Source organism: Rhodnius prolixus, unplaced genomic scaffold, assembly GCF_049639745.1.
Source record: "Rhodnius prolixus isolate KJV_2025 unplaced genomic scaffold, Rpr scaffold_2, whole genome shotgun sequence".
Taxonomy (NCBI): domain Eukaryota; kingdom Metazoa; phylum Arthropoda; class Insecta; order Hemiptera; family Reduviidae; genus Rhodnius; species Rhodnius prolixus.
In genome coordinates, this window is record NW_027411592.1 from 19848477 (window position 1) to 19862891 (window position 14415).

At 31.6% G+C, this 14415-nt stretch overlaps 1 protein-coding gene across 1 annotated transcript in view; it reads left to right on the forward strand.

The window, feature by feature from the left end:
- The window catches only part of LOC141449227 (uncharacterized), a 334517-nt gene extending 320318 nt beyond the window's left edge, over positions 1 to 14199 (forward strand). The window contains exon 5 of the mRNA XM_074118445.1: positions 10416 to 14199. Within this exon, the coding sequence (XP_073974546.1) occupies positions 10416 to 10588 (173 nt within the window). The 3' untranslated portion in view covers positions 10589 to 14199. The remainder of the gene's footprint in view (positions 1 to 10415) is intronic.
- Positions 14200 to 14415: the final 216 nt, after the last annotated feature.

Here is a 14415-nt window from a genome sequence, read left to right on the forward strand (position 1 = left end):
TTGTTTTGCACTTCTTTAAACCGGATAGAGAGAGGAGTTTTAGGATAATATCCTATTGTGCCTGAGTAGCTCTTCAAATTTAATGGACTATTTCCCATTGAAAAAAAAAATACTTTGAACATCTTAAGTCTGGCTGAGCTCCCTAATTATTATGAATATTAATTAAGTGCACAATTAAGTAATATTTCACGAAAGGGGTGAAATTAATAATACTTTCTGGTCGAATTGTGGAGTAGAAGGGATTAGAACTGAATTTCGTATTTAGGTATTTTGTTTCCAATCTCTCTAATAAATCTTGTAAACCATTAGATTAGATTAGATTAGACTAGGGCGGCCTCAAGGCCTTCACCACTGCGACCCCTTTGGGTCTATTGTGGCTCCCCTAACTTTAAAGCATACCCTCCAGACCTGTCCTTTTAATTAGACTCTTAATGCTGGAGAGTGACTCTTGGGTAAAGCTCACAGGCCTTGGTTTTTTCCTCCCCGAGAAGTAACATCCTTAGCCAGACAAGCCCCTCACACTGACACAACACGTGCAGTGCCGTTTCCTCCTCTTCCTGACAGAACCTACAGAGGCTATCATCTGCCAGGCCCATGCGATGCAGGTGTTCTTGTAAACCATTCAGTAAAAACTTTTTAAATTCGACATGGTCGCTATACTTGTTTTTAGCAAAAGTTAAAACATAATCCAGAATGTAAAGCACTATAATCTAGAAGACACACTACATCAAACTCCAACAATACTAAATGTCTTAGAGGACACTTCCTTGACTTTCTCCTATTGGTATTCTCACCGTTCTAATTCACGCTTTTTTACTTCCATTCCGAGGTCAAATATGTGAAGGATATTTCTGGGAATAGGGGGTGGGCAGATTACCTCTAAAGTGCAATTTTGTGAAAAATAGGCCCTTTCTCTTGTCCGCAGTTTAGATGGATTTGTGTTGCTAAAATTGTGAGTTTGAGTATTGTACTGAATGGATTGTTTTCCCGAGATTTTCTCCTTCTTTTTTTTGAGAAAATGATTCTTAGGATTTTCACTTCACTTTGTTGAATGGATGATTGAATTTACATGAATTCATTGTAGCTTTACTTTTATCTAAAAATATGTTTTAGAGCAATTCTAAGGAAAGGTTGGTTATAGACTTTTTTTTTTTAGATGTCTTTTAGTAAAATGTTCGGTTTTACAAACTGTATGATGTTGGTAAGGATTAAATATGAGTGTGAAATGTTCGCAGTTTGAGGAAAGGTATTAGTTAAAAACTTGAGAATAGTAGAAGGTGTACATGGTTGTGAGGGGTCCCAACAGATTTTTTTTTTTTTTTCAATTTCATTGGAAGTTGGTCTTGAAATTAAAACACCATTTTTCTTGCCGACATTCAGAGATGTCTAATCTGGCCATCTTTTAAAGATTATTGAAGTTACGTAGTTCTCCAAGTCGACTGCGAACTCAGAATGTGAAACAAAGAGCGAATTAGCAATTAGAGATCAATATTTTCGTTTGTGCAAGACATAGTGCACGTTTCTGCAAACTACTTGATAATACTTGATAATATCTTAAATTTCATTCACCTTAGAATTCTTATTTCTTCAAATTCTATCGTTGTCTTCTAACCATTGTCCCGCCAGATTCTCGAAGATAAATGTGACTTCAACTTCAAAACTCACACATTATAAAGAGCTAAAACTTCTCAATTAGATGAAATTCTGCCTTACTGTAGAAATAATGCATATTTGCTAAATCCAAACTGACCAATTTTAATATTTTCATAAAATTGTGAACTGTTGCCGTTCAGATATCAGTTGAGCGATGATCGTGACATGGAGTAGAATAATGCAAAGATGTTAAGAAACAAAAGATAGGCTTCTTATGGGTGACAGCACTAAGTCTCAATCACAAAAAATAAAAACTTTATCAGCTCAAAGGCTAATGTCAAATTCTACACGTTCAGAATTAAAACTTCATCCAATTTCTGTACTAGTATGCTTTATTTTGGATTCACTCTTGAACACTGGGAGAAGCTGTGTTGATGTTAGCTTGTCTTTTAAAATTCAATAGAATCTGTAAAGTGAAGCACGTTTACACGAAAAGGGTCTCATTCATAAAGTGAATAAGAAATGTATAAAATAGTTTGCACACGGACTTAAAAAAAAAATGAATTCTTCAAATTGCAGTTCCAGAAATTACCAATTTAAAATCTAAATACTAAATCTAAATAAATTTAAGATTTAATTTGAGATCTAAATAAATTTAAGATCTAAAAAAACTTAGGAAAATAGCTTTCTACAGCAAATTTAGTACCAAATTTAAGTAATTTTCTCAGTTAGGATCAAATATTGTACGGGAAAAAAGCTTTTGGCTCTCTGCTTTTTAATTTACTGGCCCACTGGCAATGATCCAACTTGGGCAAGAATGCTTTTCGGCCTACTATAAATTTGTAGGAATCAAGTTTTGCCGTGAAAAGCCTGTTCTGTTTCATCAAGAATTTAGTCTACCTCAATTTGAACAATATTATTATTTTTTTTATTTTCCTTTAGGGGAAAAAGTTATAGACTTAAATAATCTGATGTGAAATCCTAGAAGTATTCTTGTTCAATATGATTCATTATAATTAGCAAATCTGAAATTGTTATTCAAATCTGGAATATTGAAGTAATCGCTTTTATTTTATTTTTTTACGCGGTGCTTAACGCCTAACAACCAAATAGATATTGTGGATGGGAGGCTGAAGCACATATTAACACTTAGCTATTAACGTTTATTTAAAATAAATAAAGAAACTCCAACTGAGGTCTGATACGTTCTAGGATATCTATGTTAGTCGTCATACGACCTAGCAAATCAAATGTGTCTAAAGGCAACTCATATCAGAATTTATTTAACAACATCCTTAACATTAAAAAAGGAATGCCATTAACAGCAAAAATATAGGAAGAAAATTCCAATGTTTGCTTTTTCTAAACTCACATGTAGCCCGACGAAAAAATGTAAATGAAAGCAAAAAGGTAGCCAATAAAAATATATTATTAAACTAGCTGTACCCGTTCACACGTTGCTGTGTTTGAACAAAAAGGCAGTTTTGATACCTCAAACATAATTTATTAATGACCAAATGTATACAATACATCGAAATGAAAATTAACAATAAAATTATCCCTACTTCAGAGTACAGTAGTGTCCTTGCAAAGGTATCATTTCTACATAATGTGAAAAATTCAGTTAATGTTGGCGGTGGTGACATTGCTCTTGCACGTACATTTTCTGATGTAAAATACACACGCTGTCCATTTTCAAGATGTACTGCTAAATGAACAACCGTTGAATATCGTTCATGAATGGAAAATGATATTCAGGTAATACGCCATACAGCCTCATTGCTACTTATGAAGCGTCCCAGTTGATATTGGGTGACTTCATCGTTAGATGCAGTTGTATTTTCCACTCTAAACACTCCCATATCGCTTCCTTTGTTCACATATTTGCAAATATATTTTATAGCTTTCACTGAATTGCAGTACCCAACATTTATGTGTGCGTAATACGTTTTTAGTAGTAATGGAGAATATGGTACTACCCAACGATTATCAACGTCAATAGTATTGTTGAGCTCTTTTAGTTTAATGGATTTTCCACCATCTTCGGTATAATTTATTCTCGTATTAATAATTGCAGAAAACTGTTTTTCATGGTTTTCATGGTTACACTTTCAACAAATATTACTAATTAAATGTTATTTTGATATTTATGGGATATTTGTTCGGGTGCACCTAGAACCCCAACTCTGATTTAAAAAAAAAATTTGCAAAAACCTTCCCGGGGATATACCTAATAATTTCCCAAATTTTCACGGCGATTGGATGTATGGTTTTTGAATCTATCGAGTACAAACAAACAAACAGACACACATTCATTTTTATATATATAGATAAGGAAAGCAGTTATCATGGTGAAAATTAATTATAAAAAAAATATGATTTTTTTGTATTATATTTAAAAAATTAAAAATGAGCTTTGCTCGTGTTGATAGATATTCTAAATAGAGTTTGGTTCTTCAGATCTTTTAAAACTCCAGCAAATGTTAAACATATAATTGTTTAATGCATTACATTACATATAATATACAGGGTGACCAGAGTTATATGCTCCACCCACTTTTTTTTTAAACGGCCGGAAATTTTGAAAAAAGAAAAAACACGTATTTAATTATTTTTAGTCTAGTTTATTTTCAGAGATTGAACCATTTTTTGAAACCCCTGTATCTCGAGATATAGCATCCAACTTTTGTTTTTCAAATGGAACGTTATATTTTTTGTTGCATATTTTTGACTACAAAAATATGCAACAAAAAATATAACTAATTTGAGCTCCTAAAAACAACAACAAAATTTTTTTGAAATCGGTTAGGTTTTTCAAAAGTTATCGTAATTTAAAATATGAAAAACAATTTTCAGTTTGCTGTCAAAATTACGTTATTTTTTTAAAAGAATCTGTTCAAACTGGGTACAGTCAACGGATAGGCAAGCCAAAACTCTGGACTACCACGCCTTTGCTTGTAGCAGCACTTATGATGGCGAAGTCAAGATCTTGGGAGGCTAGAGTTATTCGACGTTTCAGATCAGCGACTGAAGCCACGGGATTAAGGATACTTTACACTTTATTTTTTTAGGTATCCCCACAAAAAATAGTCCATTTGAGTTAAGTCCGGAGATCGAGATGGCCATTGGATGGGACAATGAGTCCCTAAGCACTTTTCAAGAAAATTTCTGTCCAGGTAACCTCGAACCACTCTCGCATTATGTGCCGGGCAACCATCTTGTTGAAAATAAATATCTAGCCGACGTTGTAGAGGAACAGTTTCAAGCAGAACTGGCAAAATGTCTCTTAAAAAAAGTTGGATACCTTGCACCAGTTAAGTTCTCTCTGTAGAAGTATGGGCCGATTAGATGATTTCCTAAAACTCCACACCAAACGTTTGTAGAAAAAACATCCTGAACGTCGGATAACTCTAGCCTGCCTAGATCTTGACTTCGCCACGATCTAGCCTGCCTAGATCTTGACTTCGCCACGATCTAGCCTGCCTAGATCTTGACTTCGCCACGATCTAGCCTGCCTAGATCTTGACTTCGCCACGATCTAGCCTGCCTAGATCTTGACTTCGCCACGATCTAGCCTGCCTAGATCTTGACTTCGCCACCGTAAGTGCTGTTACAAGCAAAGCGTGGGAGTCTAGAGTTTTGGCTTGCCTATCCGTTGACTGTACCCAGTTTGAACAGATTCTTTAAAAAAAATAACGTAATTTTGACAGTAAACTGAAATTTGTTTTTCATATTTTAAATTACCATAACTTTTGAAAAACCTAACCGATTTCAAATTTTATTGTTTTGTTTTTTTAGGAGCTCAAATACTATAAAAATATGCAACAAAAAATATAATGTTCCATTTGAAAAACAAAAGTTGGATGCTGTATCTCGAGAAACAGGGGTTTCAAAAAATGGTTCAATCTCTGAAAATAAACTAGACTAAAAATGATTAAATACGTGTTTTTTATTTTTTCGAAATTTCCCGCCGTTAAAAAAAAAAGTGGGTGGAGCATATAACTTTGGTCACCCTGTATACGTAGGTATATATTTATATATTTTGTAATAACTTTGGTAAAAAAGTACTTAAGGCAAAAAACAAATAAAACCTGATATTTTTAAGAAATACTTATAGTCTTATCTTTAATAATCTTCGGTATTTCATTTTTAAGATAAGAAACCCTAATTTTAGGAACTGCTAACAGCGCCCAGCTTGAAAATATAGAGTTATCAGAATATGAAATCCAGCCGGCTGAACCACACCTCTATCTAACAGGAGATTCCACCAATAACTATTAATGCAGCAGTATTGTTATTTATAGCTATTTAACAGGCTGTTAGACAATTGATTTAGATCAGCATAAATTGCAATATCTCTGACTCCCTAAATATCAAATTGTATAATTTCCAGATACTGTTGTGTTGACAATATAACCTTATTGCTCTGTGCAAAGGGAAGAGCTAAAAATATAAGTGGAATTCGGCCGCTCTTAACAAAAGATAGCATTCAAAAGGTTAGTAGTAAGTATTCAAAAGTGTCATGTAACTTTCGGAACTATTTGAAGTCACTTGTGTTTTAAGGAAACGAGATCCCGTAGCTTTTACCATGTTCAATCTTGGCATGTTCCTTGTCTCTAGGCAGAGTTCTCTCGATGCAGACATTATTGTGAAAGGCATTACCAAGGAAGTGAAAATCAAGGCACATCTAATATGGCATCGAATCCGTGTATTAATTTGAAAGATTATAATACTTCCCTTTAGTAGGTGTAAGAGCAGAACACTACTTAATGTTACGTAGGAAAGCAAAAACCCCTTCAACCTGCTAATATTTTTAGAGTTATTAGTACCTAATAATAATTTCTTAGGGGGCCTTACGTCGTAATGGCAGTAAACATTAGAACATGGGTTGAACATTTTCTTTTGATTCATAGCAAAAAATATGGAAAAGTAAAAAACTATTAAGCAGTTCGTACAAGACAACAGCCATTTAGGCCACCTTTACATATAAAAACTGAAGTAGACATTATTCTATGCTCACATTGAGGAACCCACGGAAAAATTAGAAACAAACATTTAGATTGGAAAAGGAATAAAGTGTATTGTGATAAAGATAACTACTATTTAGGCCACCTTTTACTTATAAAAACTGGTATAGGCATTATTCAATTCTCACATTGCAAACATGAGGGACTTATTACAAACCAACATCTGGAATAGAAAAGGAATAAGTGTTTTGAGACAAAGAAAATCGATATTTAAGATTCCTCTAAATGTAAAAATAAGGTAGACATTATTCAATTCACAAATTGAGAAAAGCCAGGGAAAATTAGAAACTCGCATCTCAAATAGCAAGGAGAGTGTTTTGTGATGATTTTAACTGCTAAAAAGGGTGCTTTTAAAATAAACACTAGGGTAGGTTATATTCAATTGACTCTTTTACAAAAACGAGAGTAAAAATTAGAAACTAACTAGATTGGAAAGGGATAGAATTATTGTTACAAAACAACCCTTATTCAGGCCAGCTTCTAATATAGAAACTGGGAAGGACATTATTCATTTCACACATCGTGATTCTGTCCCTTTCCAATCTTGTGGTTAGTTTCTAATATTTTCTCTCATTTTTGGAAAGTTTCTATTGAATAATTAATGCCCTGGTTTTTATATTAAAAGAGTAGCAGTTGACTTTATCTGCAGCACAAATTATCTGGTTCTGGAGAACTTTATACGTGCCCTCTAATCACTTTTTCCAAACTAACAGAAAACCATAAAGTCGGTCATTTAGTTTCAATTTTATCGTCAAACGAAAAATGTTTAAAAAGTGAAAAAAGTCTCTAATCTTACCCTTCCTTATCCGTACCAGCATAATATTTCTACAAATACCTTTTAATCATTTCTCGTTTGACAATGAAGGTTGAAACTCAATGACCGACTTTCTAGATTTCTTTTAATCTGGAGAAGGTGATTAGAGGGTATACATATATAAAGTTCTCCAGACCAGTAGACCAATGTTCCGAAAACAATTTTGGATCTACCGCCTTAGGTTTTCTAAAAACAACTAAAGATTTTATAACTGCAAACAATTCTAAGCAGTAAATTAAATCTAAGGGATATCTAAGAATACGATCTTTCCTTTCTTCTTCGACAGATTTCAAAACACAACATACAGCGATTATTATTATCAAAAACTCCTGTTAAACCAGGGCTGCTGCCAAAATGTCGCTGGTCATAGTTTCACCGGTCTGATATCAATTGCAGACTTGATGATTCGAACATGCCATTATTTAATATACGATATTAAGAAATCGTATATGCTGATGCAGATAACCGTGCAATTCGAAACGTACGATAAATTGCTTTCTTGGGAAAGTTGTAGGAATCTGTTCTGCTTTCTTATTGCTTGCCTAACAACCTATTCTTGAGTACTGCTCTGCTTTATGGTTTCCTTATCAGAAAACTTACGTCAACAAACTTGAATCACTTCAAAGAAGATTTCTAAGATTGCTCTGGTTTCGAGAGACAAAAGCCATGACGGAGGTACCGTACGATGACGTAATGGAATTTACTGGTTTGAGTACTTTACAGTTTCGTAGACAAGCCACAGACTTAAATTTTATTTTCAAAATTCTAAATAATAATATTAACTGCCCTGAACTTTTATCATTGTTAAATTTTCACGTGCCAACAAACGGTACTAGACAAAAACAAGTGTTTTCTAAAGTGTGCCATAGTACTAATAATCGTAAGTTCAGTTATTTTCCAAGAGTTGCGGATTAAGTTAATCATCTACCCGCTGATTTTGATATATTCAACACCAACATGATCGAGTTGAAACATTTGTTAAATAGCTGATTTTGCGGTGATTGGTACTGGGGAAAACTTACCGGTTATTTGTGATATTATTAAGATTTATTAATTGAGTAAAGTTTCTATTTTTAAAGTATATTTTATAGTACAAATTTTGAAGTATTTTTTATCTATTAAGTAAAGTATGCCTATATATTGATTCTTTTTTCTTTTTTTTCTATTTTATTTCTATATATGTATATATGTATATTCTATAATTATTATAATATATTGAGTTATTATTAAATGTTATTTTAAATTATATTTCTTTGTAACTGGGTAATTGCCCGTCTTGTAAATAAATAAATAAATAACACCTCCTTCGGTCCCGCTCCGCTTAGTTCCACGCCTCGATTTTCTCACGTCCTAACCCTTTAGTTTCCTAACTTAACCTGGAAATCCTCCAAGATGGTTAAAGACCGTTAGCCAAGTGATCTTTTTATTAAAGTAAATGCCAGGGTACAAGAGTGAAATGCTCTTCTTTGAGAATTAGGTGAATTCTCCCCTCATGCTACTCACGAATTTATACGTACATGCTGTATCAGCTTCACTGGTTGCAGAAATTTACTGCAGTTGTGAACATAAATAAAGTTAAAAAGTAAAATAAATTATGTTTCAAATATTCGGAAAATGTATGAATTGAAACCTTGAGAATAGCAAGAGCAAGTCGAGTGAATTTCTGGCCAGATTTTCCTCTTCAAAGGGTGCTGAGCTGGATATTTATACGACTACAAGAATAGAAGTTCAGGTTAGATAGAGGTGAGGCAAAAAAAAATTAAAAAATGCTGAAAATTATAGGCCCCATATGCTTCGCTGTTTCTCATTAAAGTTCTTCATAAAGCTTCCATCCTGCTTTATAAAATTTAATACTTCAATTATTATTTAGAAAAGTAATTAATTTAAATTTGTAAATGTACATTTAGTTTAATTATGAGATAAACAAAAGAAAACAAAAAGAATTTGTGTTAAATGTAAACGTGAAAAGAGCCTAGCATGAATATTGATTAATAGCGGTTTGCATAATACAGCTGACATTCGACTTACTCAGCGAATTATTATAATGTTATTGAGCAAAGAAGATCATGCATTATGCAAAACCCGACCAACCATTTTATACCATCGTCTAACTTGTGTCTCGCCTCCGTTTTGACCCGCCTCTTTTGGACGAGAAACTGGTCCTATCACTTTACTCTAAAACCAAATTAAATTGGTTTACAAAATTCGTTAAACTTGGGAAATATTCTAAAATAAATGAACAACTGAACATTTTTGCTTTTTAAAATTACTTTGATTTTTACAACCGAAAATAAACATCTTTGACTACTTTTGCTACGAAGTGCTTAAGATGAAACAATCCACTTTTAAAAGCCAATCTTAGGAAATAAAAAAAAAGCAACATTAGAATTAAATCTTCCTAAAGTTCAATAATATTTCAATAAATAAGTTTTCCTCATCCTTCCTAAATGTATATTATACCTATTACGTACATTTTATCTAGATAAGAACGTTTAATTATATTATTTGGAAACTGTATTCAGGTAGGTTTTTTTTTAGCTTCATTTATTAGATATTAGGAATTTAATAATTATTTTAAATAAGGCGGGCCTACAACCGTTTTAGAGAAGCACAGAGGCTTTTGAGGCCCGTCTTGTATCAGGGCAGCCTTCTTCATTACAGACTATAATACGCATTTTATTCCATATACTTAATATGGGACAACTCATTCCACATTGAATTTAACGGCAGATCTTCAATTTGTAAGAACAATTTCTAAATTCAGCCCGCACACTGTTTTATTGTGGCTCAATACTAATAGAAGTTGTATCTATTAATAGACATCTTTAAATTGTTTAAAATTAATGACTGCTATGTAGATATTCTTGAAAATAAATATCTTACCTTGTAAATCAGAGAGAATGTTATTAAATTCATTTTCTTATCAATTTGGGGAAAAAAAATTTATTTAGCACACAAAATTAAATATATTTTTGTTTTAGGTATTGAATACAAAGTTGGTGAAATACTACCTAGAGAGACTGGCACCTGCTTGCAATGTCAATGTGATACCGGCGCAAGAGTAACTTGCTCCCCTAAGGATTGTACAAGCCCAGAACAATTTCATTCATTAGAACAACAATCCTTAGACATGTTTGATGTGGATGTGTTCTAGCTCGACAATACTTATCAATAATTATAATAATAACAACAATACAGAAAAATGAGAAGAAGAAATCCTCGCTTCAAACCCCCTATTATTATGCTTTATTTACATATCATTTTATTTACTTATATACATTAAAATACTTTAAATTTCTTGTAAAATATTTCATAAATTATATATTAATATCAATAATATATACGTATATACATATATTTATACTTAAGATTTAATATATACCTATATTATATTAAATATATTTATTTGTATAATGAATTCAATTTACAAAATGAATTGTAGCGACTTCCTCTGAATATTTATTGATTGTATTACAGAAAAAAAAAGAAACAATACTGTATGATTAACCCTAAGTTTAGATAACGTGAATTAAATAATTATATATTATTTCATTTGTAGAAACAAAGCAAAAATCAGTAGTCAAATGTGTGCACAACATTTCTTATTTGAGAATTCTGGAAACAGATTACCAAGATCTTTCATTAAATTGTATTTAAATGAACAATGAGAAAACTAAAAATATCAATTAGTTGAGTTTGAATTAAACAGATTTATGATCACATAGCAAAATCATTTTGAATTGGAAATGATTAATGTAGTAAAACAGATTTTAGAAGCTTTTAGTAATTTTAAGGAAACTAAGAAATTAATATGTTCAATTAATTATGATTAGATTACTTTAGTAATATTATAAAAATTGAAAGTTCATACAAACTTTCTTGTTGAGATAATAAATTCATGACAAACAAAAAACCGAAATGTGGTAATCCAAAAAATGACTGCTATTCACTATCAAAACAACGGAATCTACTTTCTTTTTCCTGAAATGTTGATAAACATGTTCTATTTTGTTTTTCGGTTTCCTCTCAAGATAACTTCGAGGCAATTTGACCATCTCCTATCGCAAGTTTTGTTAAACTATTCTAAAATTATATATGGGATCAAAGCATTCATTTTGAAGTTCTTAAAGAATAATTAAAGTCTAACATCTCAAATTTTTAACGAAACGGTCAATTAGTTGCTACCGTTAAACCGCCCGTTTAGCAGTTATCTTAGTACCGAGTTTACTATTCTCAAAAAATATTTACAATTGATTAGTATTATTTGTAGTTATGAATTTCAAATCCCACAAAGCAGAAAAGATTAATAAATCTAGAAAAGATATCTTCCACTGAAAATGACACAAGTAAATTGTTTTAACTTACTTCAGCGAACTGATTTAATAAGAAATAGGTACTAGCACACAGCTTAATTATTATTTGAGTGGGAAGAAAGTGTCAACGCAACAAATTGTTGTTTGAAATATTGATTTAAAAAAAAAGGAAATATGGCACACAAAGAAAACAACAATAATAAAGATTAGAATATTAATGGTTGAGGGGTCTAATAACCCCTTCTGAATTTCTGGAACTTCGGGAACCTCCACGAGTAAGACATGTTTAACTTCAGTACTTACATATTCTGAGGGCAGCACTCTTGAACATTAAATTTCTGGGTCTCCTAGAAATGTCAGACTTCTGTGAGATAAGAGTTCATTAGGTTCTGCAGAGTGGCCTTATCAAGTTCCCCCGCTAAGATACTTCGCTTCTTCGTTTTAATTTACTGAATACTTCAAGTAAGCATTCTCAAAAATTAGCCTGTCCAGCACTGATATATGGAATACTTATGGCCGAGTTAGTCATTAATATTGCAGTAATTATGGTTGAATAACGTAGGAAAGAGAAGAAATGTTTGTATAATCTCTGCTTATGTGTACAGTGCAGTTACCCTATTGAATACGTTATTCGTAATATTGGGCTTAAGTGCTGCTAAATGTTAATCAAATGAGTTTTGTGCATCATCTTTAGCTTCACACTGCAGTGTCTCGCTTATACGGACGATATAGCAGTAACTTATCACAATGTAACTTCAGAGTTTTAGAGCAAGTTAAAGCAGAGTTCGGGATTCTGCGATGTAGCAGAAAGGAAAATGCAAAGTAAATAGTTAGCACGAAAAGAATGAGAATATTTGGGAGTCAGGACTTAAAAACCATTGTTTTAAAACCAGTGTTCCCTAATTAAAATACTTGGGACCCCTCTAGAAGTAGGTACGAGGTTGTAAAAGACATTCAGCACCATTTCCACAGATGCGGCTGGAAATAGATGCTGCGCAGCAATTCGGTAGTCGCTAAGTAGCTAAGGCCTTTCCATAGAGGCGAAATCACCATTTACAAATATGTGTTTCAGCCGACTCTGTGGACTCCAGCTGCAGTTTGAACTATTTGGTAAGGAAGGTCCCGCGAAATAAATTTGGTCATAAAACTGAACCAAAAAAATTAAAGGAATTCTATAAGGAAGAAGATCTGGTGGCAGCCGTTATTGGTCTTAAAGACAATATGGAAAAGCTGCTGCGTACAATTTTAATGAAATTAGTAATGTGAAGTACAGCCGACCATCAGTATTAAAATGAACAAAGTCCTTTTTTATTAATTCAATGAAAAGCAAAACAATATCTTTTTTTGAACTTCAAATTAAAAGTAATTTTGGATGAAAATAATTTGACCATATTAGGGAATAATTATGAAATAATAATAATAAATACTTTCAAAATATCCATGAAAAATGTATTCATTCTGTAAATATTTTAAAGACCAAAATTATTTTTTCATCTTATTTCTGATAAATAAATAAAACGAAACAGAGGAATTCTCTAGGATTTATTGTAATACAAAAATTCATGTATAACAATTCATTTATTTAATTTTTATATTAAGTTAAATAAAAACAATAATTAAATTAGCAACAACTTTAAAAGTTAAGCAGAATTTCAATTAAAATCATGTAGCCTAGAGTTTTTGGGAGATATATTTTAATATTAAACTTTTAATAAACTGATTGTAAAAATTTAGAAGAAATGTAGAAACCGGTAATGACCACCAAGCCCTGAAGTGACCAGCACAATATTTAAGAAAAAACATTTTAAAGTGAAAAAGGTATGAATTAAGCAAAGGTAGAATAAATATTTTGATCATCAACCATACTTCCGTTGTTTTGTTTTTTTTTGTTATTACAAGAGCAGGCCTAAATAAATTAGTAAAAGTCGTTACATTATTTTTTTTCAGTGACATGCCTATATTTCTTTAATATAATTATTAAAAAAGAAATCAATAGAAAAGAGGTGGATACAAAACAAATTTCATAATTTGTAAAATTATATTATATAAAACAAAATAAAGTGCAATGTATTATTATTATAAAGTAATTATTAAGCATATTAATTATCTATTTAATGTGTAGAATGTTTAGATAATTTTATTGGGACCTATATATACACAATCAAGCTATTTATATTCTTATATGTATGTATATTTCTTACATATTAGGTCATTATAACGAGTTTTGACTTTAGTGAAAATAAAATTTGAAAAATAATATGAAGGAACGAATGAAATAAAATAAAATGGGAGATTTATTATATTGGAACCATTGTAATTTAAACTGATGATAGTTTTTGAACTTGTAATAGCACAATACAGTAAATTATGTGATAGTTAGTTAAAATGATGTGTAGTAATTTATAATCGTGAAATCAAATTAATAATAAAAATAATAACTATTTATTTACAAGTATTTTTCCATTAAAGGCTATGTATGCTCCCATTTGTGATCTTAACAATAACTGACTTAAAAAATGAAGTGACCAGATTTAAAAGGTATTAACAAAAATATCTCTTACTAAGAGCTTGACTATAGATTAATTAGTAGAAATAACATGACACAATTTTTTTTTCACCTTGAATGCATGTACACGGACAGCTGTATTTCGCTTGGCATCATACTTTA